The 17,908-nt window shown below is 35.9% G+C and overlaps 1 protein-coding gene across 1 annotated transcript; it reads left to right on the top strand.

Moving 5' to 3' along the window:
• Positions 1-245: 245 nt before the first annotated feature.
• Positions 246-15,082, top strand: LOC136825827 (uncharacterized). Its single transcript, XM_067082782.1, has 2 exons — positions 246-305; positions 13,889-15,082. The coding sequence occupies exons 1-2, from the start codon at positions 246-248 to the stop codon at positions 15,044-15,046; spliced, it is 1,218 nt and encodes a 405-aa protein (XP_066938883.1). The 3' UTR covers positions 15,047-15,082.
• Positions 15,083-17,908: the final 2,826 nt, after the last annotated feature.

Below are 17,908 nucleotides of genomic sequence, written 5' to 3'. Positions count from 1 at the left end.
GTGTTAGGTAATGATTTAGCCAAAGGTAATGTGGGAACTGATCCCTTATTAATTTGTAACCCAGTAGACAGTGAGTTTGAGAAACCCTTAGACTTTGTAGATGAAGTTCTTCCAGTTAGTGCTGTTACCAGAGCTCAGTCGAAGGAGTTAAAAGCTGAGGAGGAGTGTGAGATAGGAAAGTTTTTTGAGGACCAGGAGAATGGCAAAATGAGTTAGAATTAAATGGTGGAGAAGTAGTATCTAGTATGGAGGCCGATGAATGGTCTAGGGAGTCTTTAGTTAGAGAGCAGAAAGATGACCCTGAGGTTAGTCGTTTGAGAGAAATAGCAGAGAGAGGAGGTAAGGAAGGAGATTTGTATTACTTGAAGGAGGATATACTGTTTGGGAAATGTAGTTCTGGAGAGTGGAGGAGAGTTGACCAGATAGTACTGCCTGAGAAATTTAGAAGTCATATAATGAGAAGGGGACATGAAGATATATTTGCAGGACATGTAGGTATAGCCTAAGCAAAACTTTAGAGCGTATCAGGCGTAACTTTTATTGGACAAAAATGAAGAAAGACATTGCTAGGTTCTGTAAATCATGCCACATATGTCAGTTGACTGGTAAACCCAATGAAATAGTGCCCAAAGCTCCACTAATACCTGTTCCTTCTATTGGTGAACCTTTCCAGCACATCTTGATAGACGTGGTTGGCCCGCTACCAAGAGCCAGTGCTGGCAAAGAATTCATTTTAACTATATTGGATAGAGTTTCTAGATATCCAGAAGCCATTCCATAGAAATCAATTAAGGCTCCGTAATTGTTAAATGTCTGGTAGATTTCTTTTCACGTTATGGTCTGCCTAAAACCATCCAATCAGATCAAGGCAGTAATTTCATGTCTAAATATTTCAAGGATCAGATGAAGCAGTTAGGAATCAAACATATAGTCTCTACAACCTACCATCCAGAAAGCCAGGGAGACATTGAAAGATTCCATCAGACTTTGAAAAGCATGATTAAGAAATATTGTATAGATAATCATAGTTCTTGGGTAACAGATCTACCATACATATTATTTGCTGTTCGATCAATGCCTAATGACTCTCTAGGTTTCTCTCCCTTTGAGTTAATTTTTGGACACCATGTAAGGGGCCCATTAGAGGTGCTTAGAGATAGTTGGGAAAGTGAGGAACCAAATTCCAATATTTTAGAATGGGTGTCAAATTCCAGAAGTAGACTTTTTGCAGCTTGGGAATTAGCTAAGGATACTATAGTTAAGTCACAAAGAAAAATGAAAGAGGTGTTTGATGTGAAAACTAAGTGTAGGACATTTAAAGAGGGAGACAAAGTCTTGATATTATTACCTTTAGTTGAGAATCAATTGCAAGCTAAGTTTGTGGGTCCTTATGGAATTGAGAAGAAAATTAACGACTCTAATTATGTGGTTAACACACCTGATAGGAAGAAGAAACAGTGGGTTTGCCATATTAATATGCTTAAATTATATTGTGATAGGAAAGTAGAGCCTAGTATGTTAGTTCAGAAGAAAGCGGAAGAGTGGTGAGGAATTTGTGGAAATAGGATGGACTAGTAGTAATTTAGAAATATTAAAAAATCTGAAGACTAAATTATCACATTTGTCAGAGGCTCATAGAGTACAGTTAGTAGATTTAATTTTATCCTATGAAGATATTTTTAAAGATGTTCTGGAAGTCTTATTGGTCGGTTGAATCGTGGTTACCCCGTCTAGCCTACCAATGGGACTTTTAGTAATTATTATATTAGAATAGGTATTTTATTTTTAAAGAAAAGAAATTGTTTTTCCTTTTCTTTTCTTAAGGGGGAGGGTGTTACGAACCCATGAGTTCGTATTTGTACATATATTTATATATGTTGTTTGTGTTCCTGAATTGGTATTATCTGCCTTTAAGGGTTTATTTGTTGTCACTTGTCAACGATAGTTTAGTCACTCGTCAATGATAGTTGGTTGTTTATCAGTTGTTGACATCCGTATATTTGTTGCTGCAGTGGTTACTTAGCTGCTTTACTTTCATAATCATGGCAGTTTAACCCTTTTGACTAATTGTTCATTGACGGCCGTAAATTATTTATTAATATTTATTATTCTCGTTTAGTTGTTCTCTCGTATAATTGGCTGGTTAAGACTGATACTTATTTCTCCTCTTTGGTGGTTGGCTGATGGGCAACCGAGTTGATGAGTGGCCTGGAACTGCAGTCGGATGTAGAAGTCACCACCTGACTGGATTTGAGAAGAAGTCACCTACTTACTCCCGTGAGGAGAACCTGACTGGATTTGAGAGAAGTCACCTACTTACTCCCGTGAGGAGAACTTGACTGGATTTGAGAGAAGTCACCTGCTTACTCCCGTGAGAAGAACTTGACTTGGATTTGTATCTTGGACGCAGTGCGGACTTTGAAGGCTATGATTTTGGTGGATCGCTTGTGGTGGCCCCGAACTGGATCCTGCCCTTGCTGGAAGTTGTTCCCGAGTTTCCCTGATTATGAAGGTGGCTTCCCGTCGTAATTGCCATACGACGTAAAGACATCCCGACAGAGCTCTCTATCGAACTACCGAAGACCTAGTGATAGAAGATCTTGGACCTATCCATTGTCATCCAGATACCTGAAGACCATGTGACAGAAGATCTTGGACCCATCCATCGTCATCCGGATACCTTATCTATCTAAGGTCCCGTATCGTCATACCAGCCAAAGCTAATTATTATTGTTATTGTTATTATTATTATTATTATTATTATTATTATTATTATTATTATTATTATTATTATTATTACTATTATAATTTATTTTTATAGTTATTTATTCTTATTATCCTTCACTTCTTTCTTGACGTAGCCCTGGGATCCCAATTGAACCCATAAAATCCGTTCAACATCTTTGGGTTTTAAATTAAATAATTTTTGTTACTGCCTTCGAGGCTGATACGTAACACATATATAATTGTATACAAATCCCGCTGTGAGCAAAACGGTTAAAGCTAATGAGTTATTTTTTATTTGTATTGTACACTAAATTGCAATGATTTTGGTATATAACAAATTGTAAAACGATCAAAGCAACACAGAGAAAATAATATCACAAAATGATGTATGAATTCGTTACGAGCGGACGTAAAAAAAAGCTTTTTTCAGAAATACACCATAAATCGAAATATTGTGCTAGAGACTTCCCGTGTCTTTTAAAACGAAGGTAATTGATTGAATATTACTAGACTGTAAGTGTTTTAGCTTACAATTCCAGTTTTCGACCATTTTGGTCGAGTTAAAGTTGACCGAAGGTCGAATTTGTTCTGTTTATCGTGATTTATATGAAAATATTTCAAACCTGATAGAAGCTACAACCATGAGTTATTTTTTGTTGTATTCTACATGAAACTGCGCACATTTTCATATAAAAACTTTATGTAACGATTAATATAAAACGGTGCAAACATTACGACAAAGTTACGACAGAATTTCTGAGATGTTCGGCCGAGTTACCGCACGCATGTAAGGAAAAAGTTTTTTTCAAAAATTCACCATAAATCGAAATACTGTGCTAGAGACTTCCAATTTGTTGCACAATGAAGGTAAGTGATTGAATATTACTAAAATGTAAGACTTTTAGCTTAAAATTGCGTTTTTCGATCATTTCTGTCGAGTCAAACTTGACCGAAGGTTGAAATCTTGGCACTTATCGTGATTTATATGAAAATATTTCAAAATGATAGAAGCTACAACCATGAGTTATTTTTTTTTTTTTGTATTCTAAATGAAATTGCACACATTTTAATATATAAAACTTTATGTAACGACTAATACAAACCGGTGCAAACATTACAACAAAGTAGCGAAAGAATTTCCGAGATGTTCGGCCGAGTTACCGCACAGACGTAGGAAAAAGTTTTTTTCAAAAATTCACCATAAATCGAAATATTGTGCTAGAGACTTCCAATTTGTTGCAAAATTAAGGTAAATGATTGAATATTACTAGAATGTAAGAGTTCTAGCTTACGATTGTGTTTCGACCATTTCGGTCGAGTCAAAGTTGACCGAAGGTTGAAATCTTGGCACTTATCGTGATTTATATGAAAATATTTCAAAACTGATAGAAGCTACAACCATGAGTTATTTTTTGTTGTATTCTACATATGAAATTGCGCACATTTTCATATATAAAACTTTATGTAACGACTAATATAAAACGGTGCAAACATTACGACAAAGTGACGAAAGAATTTCTGAGATGTTCAGCCGAGTTACCGCGCGCAGACGTAAGGAAAAAGTTTTTTTCTAAATTTCACCATAAATCGAAATATTGTGCTAGACACTTCCAATTTGTTGCACAATGAAGTTAAATGATTGAATATTACTAGAATTTAAGAGTTTTAGCTTACAATTACGTTTTTCGACCATTTCGGTCGAGTCAAAGTTGACCAAAGGTTGAAGTTTTGGCAATTATCGTGATTCAAATGAAAATATTTCAAAACTGATAGAAGCTACAACCATGAGTTATTTTTTGTTGTATTCTACATATGAAATTGCGCACATTTTCATATATAAAACTTTATGTAACGACTAATATAAAACGGTGCAAACATTACGACAAAGTGACGAAAGAATTTCTGAGATGTTAGGCCGAGTTAATGCGCGCGGACGTAAGGAAAATGTTTTTAAAAAAAATTCACCATAAATCGAAATATTGTGCTAGAGACTTCCAATTTGTTGCAAAATTAAGGTAAATGATTGAATAGTACTAGAATGTAAGAGTTTTAGCTTAAAATTGTTGTTTTCGACCATTTCGGTCGAGTCAAAGTTGACCGAAGGTTGAAATTTTGGCTCTTATTGTGATTTATATGAAAATATTTCCAAACTGATAAAAGCTACGACCATGGCTTTTTTTGTTGTATTTTACATGAAATTGCACACATTATCATATATAAAACTTTAGGTAACGGCTAATATAAAACGGTGCAAAAATTACGACAAAATGACGAAAGAATTTCTGAAATTTTCGGCCGAGTTACCGCTCGGACGTAAGGAAAAAGTTTTTTTCAAAAATTCACCATAAATCGAAATATTGTACTAGAGACTTCCAATTTGTTGCACAATGAAGGTAAATAATTGCATATTACTAGAATGTAAGATTTTTATCTTACAATTGCGTTTTTCGACCATTTCCGTCGAGTCAAAATTGACCGAAGGTTGAAATTTTGGCACTTATCGTGATTTATATGAAAATATTTCAAAACTAATAGAAGCTACAACCATGAGTTATTTTTTGTTGTATTCTACATGAAATTACGCACATTTTCATATATAAAACTTTATGTAACGGCTAATATAAAATGGTGCAAAAATTACGACAATATGACGAAAGAATTGTTGAAATTTTCGGCCGCATTACCACGCAAACATAAGGAAAAAGTTTTTTTCAAAAATTCACCATAAATCGAAATATTGTACTAGAGACTTCCAATTTGTTGCAAAGTGAAGGTAAATTATTGAATATTACTAGAATATAAGATTTTTAGTTTACAATTGCGTTTTTAGACCATTTCGGTCGAGTCAAAGTTGACCAAAGGTTGAAATTTTTTGTAGTTGACGTATGGTACGTCCGCTCGTCACCCGACAGACAATTTTAGTTGACTTACGATACGTTCAGTCAGCATTTAAGGGTTAAATAAAGTCTGCAATGTTAAATTATTAAGAAATATTTAAAATGCTAAGTAAATAAATGTAAAATAACCAACAAAAATCAAGAAATTGCGAACACAAGAACACACAAAAATACCCAAAAGATTTATCAATAAAAGTTTCACTAAGGGAAAATTTCCTAATACACCTTATTATACCATGGTAATAATAAGTAAAATGCACTTTACCTTGCACAAGCTTGTGAAAACCTTTGTAAAATCCCTTTGCAGCTGCACTAATTTCACAAACACAATTTTTTACCGGGTGCTGTTACAAATTAAATAGTATGATTAAATTCAGATCTCAAAAGCTACTACTAATACCAGTGCCCACAACATTTTACCTTAATAACTTCTCTCTTTTGAATAAAGAGTGAGAGAGAGAGAGGGAACCAAACTGATCGGTCTCTGAAATAAGAATGAATAGATTTAATCTGAAGATTCCAGTAGTGCATGAAATATATGACGTCATTAAGGTATTTTTGGTGCGAGATACAAAAATTCTTCTAGAAAAAGGGAGGTGACATCACTTCTGGCAAAACGCTTCGAACACAATCAGGACAAAACATGACGTAATCGATCATGAGGTCTTACTCTCAAAATTGCATACGTGATCAGAGCCATGTAACATTACAAAACCTTTGTCTTTTTCTTGTATGAGACAAAGCTTATAGGAGGATATACATATTAAAAGGCAACATCATGAAAAAAATATATATATATATATATATATATATATATATATATATATATATATATATATATATATATATATATATATATATATATATATATATATATATATATATATATATATTTCAAAACATTTTTAAAATTGCCCTCCAATGTTTGGTAGTGCTGCACAATCTAAGGAAATGTTGGTAACACTGCTTCCTCTCATAAAAAGACCAAGACAGGGTTTGGGAGGTGTGAGAGGCCAGGAAAAATTTCCTTGTAGGGGGGAGGGGACATCGTTGGAAGGCTGAGCACCACAGGAGAGGAGCTGCAGTAAGGCTGTTTACAGATAGATTCACTGCGTGAAAGGGTCGTTTTGAAAGGTGGGTGGCCAGAGAAGGATTTTCCCCAGCTGGGATGGGGGTTGGAATGCCGTTTCGGATGGGTGGCAAGGCTGGCATTACGGTACGGTACAGAGTCCAGTACGGTACGGTTGACATTTAGTCTATATGTATGGTACGGAATTACGGTACGATAATTTTACCGAAGTACGGTACGGTATGATTCAGGTACAGAAAAAATGCGCATAATTCCTTACCGTACCATACCTTAGACTTGGATATGTCAGTAAGCAATTACTCGTGCATATTTGGCCTCTTCAGTGACTGCACAAGTAGATCACTAAGGTACTTAACATTTCAGTTTGTAACATACCATGCATGTGTGTGTGTGTGTGTGATAGTAGTAGTAGTGGTGTAATAGTAGTTCTGTTGTAATTAGACATTACTAGTAGTAGCTATAACTAATTTTATCTTATGTATTGATATCATTGCTGTTACTGTTAATACTATCGTCATTATCATCATCATCATTATTATTTTTATTACGACAGCTGAATATATATACGTACACATAAAGTCCCTGTTGGCATTCAAATTTTTCATAAAGAGGGGATTTTACTGATGTAGATTGAGTTTTCTTATAGCACGATAAAAGTACGGAATTACGGTACGTTATTTTTACCGAACTGTACGGTACGGAAAAATAATTGAGGGTACGGTACGAAATTACAGTACGGTATTTTAGCCAGGTACGAAGTACGGAAAAACATTCAGTACCGTATCGTACTACCAGCCTTGATGGGTGGAGAGGGGTAGGCAGCCATTTGGCTTCATTAGAGCTTCTTTTATGTTTTTAATGTTTATGCATTTTCCACATTTTATTAAAGGATACTACGGTGTTGTGCTGTAACTTATAATGAAGTACATCAAGGCCAATAAAGAAAAAAGAGACAAAGAGAAAGAGAGAGAGAGAGAGAGAGAGAGAGAGAGAGAGAGAGAGACTTAATGTAACCATTAAGAGTTTGGTGTTAGCTTTTGGCACAGAAATCCATTCAGTCTTCGGGGAGAAACATTCAGTTCTTTTCTCTCTCTCTCTCTCTCTCTCTCTCTCTCTCTCTCTCTCTCTCTCTCTCTCTCTCTAATTAAAACAAATGATGTGAAGTTGTAGACTGTAGTATATGCAACACTTTCCAGCAACACACGTTTGACTTCCACACGTGGCTAACAAAATGTTGTACATATAAACAGTGGCTGTACTTTTGAACTTGGAAAACAACAGACCCCTCTCTTGATACCGCTCTTGCATCATGTACAAGACTTCACAAGAGAAGAATTGAATATAGAATTTAGGCCGAAGGGCAAGCGCTGGAACCTATAAGGTCATTGAACGCTGAAAGGGCAATTGATAGTAAGAAGGTCTTAAAGGTGGAACAGGAGGAAAACCTTGCCGTTGCACTATGAAATAATTGTTAGGGAGGGTGGAAAGTCGGATGGTAGAAAGAATATGAACGGAGGTACGGTAAAAGGAATGAAAATATTTGCAGTTAGGGGCCGAAGGGACGCTGCAAAGACCCTTAAGTAATGCCTACAGTGCACCACGGGAGGTACACTGATGGCACTAGTCCCCTATCACGAGGTTTCGGATTGAATAACTCTCAGGGGAATACGTTTACAATCTGCATTCAGTGGCAAGCTATAGAAATGTACTGAAGAATGTTTGCAGCGAGACTTCAGCCCCCAGCTGCTTTTGCTTCAGCTTTTTACATTTCACCTCATTTTGGTCTCTTCTTAAATTGCCATCCAGTTTCTCAGTGTCGTTCAGTTTCGAGTTTTCATTTAGAAACAAATTCTTCGAGTGAACTCGAGTCTCGTGGTGAGGCTCTCTGTTCTCGTTGAACTGACACCCTTCATCATCTTCGTCGGATGTATATCACTGAAAATCCCTAAATCGACACTTGTTTCTTTTGAAATCATTTCATTATTAAAATACTGTGCAAAATACACTTATCTCTCGCTGAGAAAGGAGCTCTTTCCTTTGGAAGTCACATCCTACACTGATGAAGGATGAGATGACGGTGGCAAATACGTGAAAATGTTGGTTTTTCCTATAACCGGGACCTTGCCAGTATTTTTGTTTTTCTCTCGAAGTGGAAGACTTTTACCCATCTTACATAGGTTAAGAGTTTCGCGAAAATATGAGACATTTCTGTAATGAAGGTCAGCGTTACATATAACTGAAAAGAAAATGTAGATAGAGAAAATAAGAAACTCGGAAGGATTTATCACGTATACTTGATAGGAAAGATGTAATGCGAATATATATAATATATTTGTGTAAAGGAATTAATAATAATTGTATTTGTGGTGTACCGGAAAATAAAATTAGTTTTGATAAATGTTAGTTTTAAACGAGTTCGCGACATTTGTTACCGACTTGGCCTCATGAAAAATAGTTAACCTATTTTCACACAATATTTTTCTAGCCATCATATCTTTAAGAACCTTTTTATGGTTTTCCTACCTTCACCCTTCGTTAGGACTCAGGGACTAGCTTCAAATCCAGCAGGTTATATTAAGAAGTTTGATATATATAATGAAGAAATATATGGAATGAGTCATCACGTTTGTCAAAATATATGTTTTGAAACCGGAAATCCGGCCCAAACCAATAAGATTCATCTGTAACTACAACGAATAGAAACCCTGTAGTGGTTGATTTATTGTTAGATTGTAAAAAGCTTTTGGTGCAGAACAAAAGTAATTTATTTTTCTTTGAAATCCAAAGAAAGAAGAAAGCATAAACGAAGAATAAAACACCGCGTAGGAGTAAAAGAAACGTGGTTTAGTCCGGATGACGACTAATATCAAACTAAACCGAAGATTCTCCTCTGCTTTTACAACTTTGAATCCCCTGGGAAATTTACTCCAGTTGCGCTTTAACCCTCTGAGAAATAAGATGAGAGGATTTCCTCACGACATGATTCCAGGCCATCAAGGAACAAAACGGCATAGGCTATTGTCTCTATCCACTCACTCGTGACATAGGTTCCAGCGATGCCAGCACCAGCACTAACACTATACTGAATGATAATGGACACAGGCAATACCGTTCCATAGATGAATGAGGATGTCTGTTTCCAGAATCTGGAAGAAGAAGGAAAATTATAACATTATAGAGTTTATGTATTAATATCGAAAGTACAAAAACCTGTTAGTAACATGTATCTTCTGGTGAGAAACAACGAAAGAAATACATAAATGAACTTTGCACGCGGAGATGAACTTATTGCAGTAGGTGTCAGCTAATCTGCCTTCGGAATTTTGTCTTCATTAAAAATGTGTCATGGCAACACTGCCTATGATATCGGCCGGTGATTGGCTTCATTCTATCTTATTCGAATATAAAAAAAAGACATTTCTTAACAAAGAATACAAAAAAAAGTGCAAAACTAACTTCATTGATAAATATGTTCTTTTGAGTTACTACTGAAATACCCGGGCCATAATGATATGAAAACTAAGTACCTGTGAGAAATATTGGTGAACGTATAGGAACAACCAGAAGAGGTGGGCGGCAGTGCTGGATTTTGACGAAAATTCGTCCGAGAAACGGATGACGACGTCACACTTCGAAGATGACGGAAATGGCGGAAAATTTTTTCCGACATGTACAGTATATTCACATGGCAAGAAAGGAAAATAGCACCTGTAGAATATTTTTATGCCAAAATTTTGTATTTGAGTTTTTTAACCGTTTCTACATTCATGAATGGTTTACTGGTAATGAATTACATTTGGAATCAAGGCGGCCACTCGTAGGGGAAATCCCCTACGGTAGGGGATATTAGCCAAAAGTAGGGGGTAGGGGATACCTACGGCGAAAACTGTATTATGTAGGGAGAAAGTAGGGGATTTTGATTCTAGTAAAAATAATATATATATATATATATATATATATATATATATATATATATATATATATATATATATATATATATATATATATATATATATAAAACTAGCGTTGATGTCTTTAATTTCCCTCATCAACCACTATAGCCGCCACCCTGCCCAGCCCACCAGCGCCAACTTATGTCACTATAATGTGAGGTAAATGGTGAGAGACATGGTGACGGTGTCATTGGTTTGTGAACAGTGACTTTTAAACCTGAAAATGTTTTTATGTGAATGGTTGAAGAGGGAAGAAGGAAGTAAGTAGGCCTTACAAATAAGTGTACTATTTGTTGTCATGGCATAGGCTACAAAAAAATTTCATAGCTCACCCTAAGTAAATGATAAGGAATTACTTTGTTAGTAACAGTTAATTGGCATGAAGTGATAGCCTGGGCCAATATGGTTACTTCTGTCAGGGAGAAGGCTACGCTCTTGGCAGTGCAATTTGGTATTTTGAACCACAGAAACCTTTCCCCTCTCAAGTTGATGAACCCGAGGCTTGCTCACTTGTGTACCAGTGAAGAAAAACCTACATGCACAAGTATGGGCATAAAGGAAATGATCAGATCCTGGATGATACAGAGGCTGAAGATTTTCTTCGAATTAATTATATACATTATAATTGGTATAATATACTTACTTTAACTAAGAATTTACCCCCCCAAAAAATCAGGTGTTGAGAAATGACAATTGAAAAGAATACCAAAGATTAATTTTTCCTTTACTTCTTATGCCAAAAGAAAAGATACTTTTTATTTGCCTATCACGTATTTGATTTATTATTTAGAAATACCAAAGAATCGATTAAGTTTACATTTGTTTTTTTTTTTGCAAAAAAATATTCTTTATTTGCTTATAACATACATTTAGTGTTTCTCAGGGAAAATATATTTTTCTCCACATTACTTTGCTATTCAAAATGAATAAGATTTAAATATATAAAATGTACTTTTACTCAAATCATCCGTGTTAAAAAAGCATTTAAAATTTGGGATAAATGGTGCAATAACTCCAATATTTAGGCTGTATGTGGATATCTCATTCTGAACTCGTGTAAAAGAATAAAAAAAATCCTCATTTTTGGGGTAAGTTGAGCTGGGGGATGGCCGTAGGGGGAAGCAGGGGAAAATGAGCACGAGTGGTAGGAGGAAATGAAATTTTAGAGTAGCAGCCCTGTTTAGAATTGGGCCATCGCCCTGACTACCTGGAGAGAGTGGCAGAAAATTTGTGGCCGATTTCCCAGATATCCTACCTCTATGAAGTAAGGCAATCGTACTTTCATATCTTTAACCCATTTATTAATAGCCCTTTATGAAATATCATTAATGATGGAAAAAATTTACGTGATGTCTCAAATTTGAACAGGTACTTTGTGAATAAGATATTGAGTTTCAAATCGTGTAGCGCTTGTGTCAATTCTAGTGAAATATCAGTTAAACTTCTCGGTTCACTTCGAGCACTTTTCCTTTTGTACGAACGCAATATTAGTAATGGAATTTAGCATGGACGAAATGTGTACCGTATCTTTTGAATACATTTAGGCTCTATCCTAAAGCTATAGTCTGTCTAAGATGGGATGAGAGAGATTCGAACAAGGCCATTAGAGCTGATGTTTTCTAGTGATTGCAGCAGCCTCGACGAAAACCTGCAGAGAAGAAGGAGGCGAGAGTGAGAATACACAGTGAGATTTCTTGAAAGGGTCCTTTGAAAATAAACGTGGGAAAGTGAGGAGGTTATGGTTTACATTAATTAATATGGCCTTGTTCGAATCTCATGGTTCTCATGCCGTCGTAGTCAGCCTATAGCTGCACTAGGTCTAATCGTAACTCGAAACGGAATGTACTACTGTCGTTGATATGGTCAAGTTGAGGATATCTCTTAATGTTTAGGCTATATCTAGGTATTGCAAAACCTTATTTAGAATATAAAAATAATCGCATACCAGTTATGTACTGACTCACCAGTCTAGGCTGAGTATTTGCATTAGTCTATTGGTGATTATTGATGAAATAACAGTTAAACCTCTGCATCGTTGCAATTATACATTATTATTAAACATTTAGCATGCATGAAAGTGAAAAATAAAGTATGTATATATATATATATATATATATATATATATATATATATATATATATATATATATATATATAGCTTTTGAATACAGTTAGACTCTATCCTAAAACTAGTACTAGGTCTAATCATACAGAAATGGACTTCAAAATATTAAACAAGCTTTAAAAATCATGAAATTTCAGGTATAACAAGAATCTGTTGAGATTGCACTAATCACCACTAAGTATTTGCGTGGTGGCATCCTGGCTTTACTTTGAAAAGATACAATATTGTCATCCATTTGTGAATATGGCGTATATATATATATATATATATATATATATATATATATATATATATATATATATATACACACACACATATATACATATACATGACAGTAGTAGATAATATTAATGATGGCAGTTTTAATGGTATTAGCTTATGTTTCACTAGTGGCGATGATAGTGCTGTTGATAGTGTACGTATATAACAATTACCATTACTATACCTGCCACACGCTAAGTTAGCGGTGATGCCCCGCCCCTTGGTAAGCGAAGGTGGTAATTGGATTACAGCAACTATTCGTGTGGCTATTCAGTTGAGTGTGTTGAAGGCGCTTGCAATTACTAATTCAGGTTGTTTTTATTGTAGAAGTTAATTATACTCTTTAAAGAAAATGAAAATGTATCTTAAATGATGAAAACGTTTGAGAACTTTGAGAAAACTATCACTAAAGTATAACTCAAATAGTCAAAGTCAAGGATTTTACACGATTTCAAATGCACTCTGATTCATTTATCTTCAATATCCCGTAAATATATAAGAAATTGGTCAGAATCATGTATATTGTAAAGGTCATTTAAATACGGAGATGCTATATAGTATGAATATAGTAGTCCACGTGTCCAAATAACATACTTAATGGTTAGAAAACATGCGCCTTATCTAGGGAGGCAGAATGATCACTAAATTAGCCAGTTACTGTAATTGGCGGAAATTTCAAACGCAGTTGTTAACCGCGCTAACATTGAAAAAAGAGAAACAGCTCTCAGCTCAGTCACCATTCAGCGATATACTATACATACACTGAAGTATAAAGGAGTAACTATAATAATGGAGGATTGCTTAAAAAACACAAAACGTGTGGGACGGATAACGAGCCAGACACAAAGCAGCAACACAAGCGTGGAGAGATGCACTCTCCACCCCCTAGGTCAAGAAAGTCACCAGTAATGGGAGCCTTAGATTATTTTGATAAGGACTGTGTACGTCAGGAGATAATGGCTTTCTATGAAAGAGGTGAAATTCCAACAATAGAAAAACTGCTGGATAAGGTGAAGAAGCCACCTCTGAATTTCTCTGGTGCTTATATGTCCCTTCTCAAACTTGTTAAGGAACTCGGCTTTCGTTATAAGAAAGTTGAAAGCGGTAGGAAGCTCTTGATGGAAAGCAACGATATTGTTCTTGCCCGAAATAAATATCTACGGCTTATTGATGAAAACCGAAAATCCGATTCTCCAAGACCGGAAATATATCTGGATGAGACATGGGTAAATCAAAATGAGTGTGTGGACAAATGTTGGACTCTACCCGATGGAATTGTTGGTCCACGAGTGAAAACGGGTAAAGGAGCTATATTTATCATAGTGCATGCTGGTGGAGAATATGGATTCGTACCAGGAGGATTGCTATTTTTCCGATCGAAAAATGGTAATAAGGGTGACTACCATGATAGTATGAATCATACATGCTTCCTGTCATGGTTTCAAACACAGCTACTGGTAAACATTCCCGCTAGGTCGCTCATTGTCCTAGATAATGCTTCATATCATTCAAAAATATTGAACAAAGCACCTGTCAGCAGTTCAAGGAAATCGGATATTGTCTCCTGGTTAACTAACCACAATATAGCTCATGACCCTTCCTATACCAAAACCGAACTTCTACATGTGGTAAAGCAGCACAAGTACCTCCAGGAGTATGAAATTGGCAAAATCGCTAGAGATGCTGGCCATGAGGTACTCAGACTTCCTCCTTATCACTGCGAGTTCAATCCGATAGAATTGATTTGGGCACAAGTAAAAAATGAGGTTAAGAAATGCAATTCAAATCCCAATCAGACTTTGACAAATGTTGAACGTATAACTAAACGTGCAATAGACAGAGTAACAGCAGAAGACTGGAAGTCACGTATGCGTCATGCAAGAGAAGTGGAGGATATTTATAGGAAAAGGGATATAGCACGTGACCATCTAACTGAGAAATTGATTATAAACATCACCAGTGACAGTGAGGAGTCGGAAAGCGATGATGAATGATTTTGTTATTTCAAGTTATTGTTTGATGTAGCCTATCCAATGATTGATTAATGTATTTTCTTTTGTTGAATCAATTAAATGTTAATGTATCAAGATGTATGTTTATTTTACCTAAGCATGTTTACATATATTTGAAGCAAATTTCCATTCTTAAAAGTCTGTTAGACCAGGTTATAACGCAGTGAAACTTAAAGGTATCAGTAGCAAAATATAGTGGGTGGAGGATGAGGGTCAAGCGCTCTCTCTCTCTCTCTCTCTCTCTCTCTCTCTCTCTCTCTCTCTCTCTCTCTCTCTCTCTCTCTCTCTCGATTTCTACGAGTTTCTGTAGAAATAGCAAATTATTCCGGCGCTCGAATTTTGCCGATATTTCATAAATTAATTTTCAGAAGTAGCAAATTATAGAAATGGCAACACTGACTTAATCAGTCGAGTTGTCTACGGTGAGCGAGCTGTCAAAATCAGGTGATCGCTGAGCGGCTGTTTCTCTCAGTACACCTCCTCCCTACTTCCAACAGGCATATTTCGTGGTGTTTTATGTTTCATATAATTATACGGCATATTCAAAGGTATGCAATCGACAGCATATAAGTTATCATGAAACTTGGATTGCATTGTTTGATTTATTGAATCCATATATAACATAATGCTCCGAAATAAAGCATTGCTTACATTCGACAAAGGTTTTTATCTTTGGCTTCGATTTCCTGTAATTTATAAAGCTTCTGGTTTCCCTACTCCGAATAGCATTTTAATGATATGAAAATATTTCTAACTCTAGTTCTCCAATGATTAACACTTAATAAGGTAATAGAAAGAGGATTCTATCATATCATACTATTTTCTGTGAATATACAAGAAAGGACTCGAACTAACGAAGTGGGCGGACCATCACCGCCAACTTAGCGTGTGGCAGGTATAGTACTACTATCATTATTACCACTTACTACTTAGATTTAGCCAACCTTGTGCTGGCACGGGCTCTTGCTTTGCATCAGCCCGTATATTACCACTGTTAAGAAGAATGTTGAATCCGCGAGACAAGCTAAGTTGTACATCCAAGAGATCAGGCAAAACAATCGCTTTGTGCTTTGGTAGAAACATTTAAAATAATGCTTTCAGGGAACTGTGCTTATTTTTTTAGAGACTGGATAGGGTACATGAACATATGTAAATTTTCACAGCAGTTTATCATTTCGCTGTAAACCTGAAATGGACATAAATATTTCGTTTGTTTTGCCTGATCTCTTGGATGTACAACTTAGCTTGTCTCGCGGATTCAACATCCTTCTTATCAAGTGGTAATATACGGGCTGATGTAAAGCAAGAGCCCGTGCCAGCACAAGGCTGGCTAAATCTAAGTAGTAAGTGGTAATAATGGAAGTAGTACTAGTAATGGTAATTGTTATATACGTACACTATCAACACCACTACCATCGCCACTAGTGAAACATAAGCTAATACCATTAAAACTGCCATCAGTAATATTAACTACTACTGTCATCAGTATCACTAACTGCTACTAGCATTACCAAAACTTATACAAATGGAGAAATATATAACTGCTACTGTCATTAGCACTATTATGGCTGCTAGCATCACTAATGCTACTATCACTGTAACTGTCATTAGTATTATCATCACTATTGCTCTATCATCAGTATCACTTGCACCATTGCTACCATTGCTGGTACTACTATAAATACATCTGCCATTAACACTCTCCTTTCATATATGTTAATGACCCTATCCCCAGGTCAAATAGGGCCATATCCTATTGCTGTACCCGTTTTAAGAACAGCATCAATCATCTTACTTTTCTATCACTCTCTGGTAGCGGTGGCCCATCCCTGGGTCAGCAAATTCCTTCTCCCTTGTCGTCTCTTCTCACTGAATCTATTCTCAAACAAAGGCCTACTGGAATTAAACACTGATATACAAAACTAGACTTTATTTGTAAATTTAACGAAAGTGATTCAGCAAAAGCTACGATCGTGAAATGGAGTGAATTTCACCCCCTATAAATGGAAATCATCCCTAGAGGAAATTCTGATTCACAAACATTCAGATTAATGATTCTAGACCAACCAATACTAATGACTAACACCCTGATCATCAAACAAAGTAAATAGGTCATAATTATTCTAGACCACAATAAATGTCATAAGTATGTAAAAGAGTAAACACCTCTTCCAAAATATTCATCCTCAAAGGACGAACCCAGAATTCATATTAAAAGAAACATATCATATATTAAAACCTGAAATAGTGTTAAATAACATTAATATTCAAAACAGAAAAATGTACAGTGGAGAACAGAATGGGAAGATGCATAATGGAAACAGGAATTTCACTGCAGCACAACTAGGTATTCCACATAATGTCTGGAAAAGACATAACGTTCATGAGTTATGGTACTGACTTCTATGGCAACAAATAACAGATTTTCCAATGGTGGTCCTTCAGCACTGCACCACTAACAAATTGGACCCAGTCACAATATGAAATTCCCCGGAAGCGCCTGTTCCTCTGCTAATATACCATTAGAGAGTAGTGCCACACACATACTCACTCGCACTGTCTTCATGCACTTAAATCCTGATCATGGTCAGGAAAGCACAAATGCATGCGTCAGATACCTCACAGTATTTAACCGTGTAAACTTCCGACGTCAACACATCTGCACCTGCAGCGGATGTGTTTCTGACAGGCCAGCACATAGTTCTTCACTGACTTAATATATACATGATCAGCCTGTGGACCTAGCTGTTGTGCATGTCAAAAGAAGAGTTGGGCAAAGTAACCCGAGAATGTGCTGTGACGATTCAGGGCAAAATTAATTCCTAATATTTAAAATGAACACTT

This window comes from Macrobrachium rosenbergii, chromosome 39 (assembly GCF_040412425.1).
Source record: "Macrobrachium rosenbergii isolate ZJJX-2024 chromosome 39, ASM4041242v1, whole genome shotgun sequence".
In the NCBI taxonomy this organism is placed as follows: Eukaryota; Metazoa; Arthropoda; class Malacostraca; order Decapoda; family Palaemonidae; genus Macrobrachium; species Macrobrachium rosenbergii.
The sequence above is the reverse complement of the archived record's forward strand: the minus strand, read 5'-3'. Positions and strand labels throughout refer to the sequence as shown.

What these genes read in the sequence shown, in the direction of transcription:
- LOC136825827 (XM_067082782.1), top strand. Translation starts at nt 246, where the DNA reads ATGGAGGCCGATGAATGGTCTAGGGAGTCTTTAGTTAGAGAGCAGAAA. An exon ending in AGCAGAAAGATGACCCTGAG is followed by an intron (nt 306 to 13,888) that starts GTTAGTCGTTTG and finishes ACGGATAACGAG; the next exon opens with CCAGACACAAAGCAGCAACA.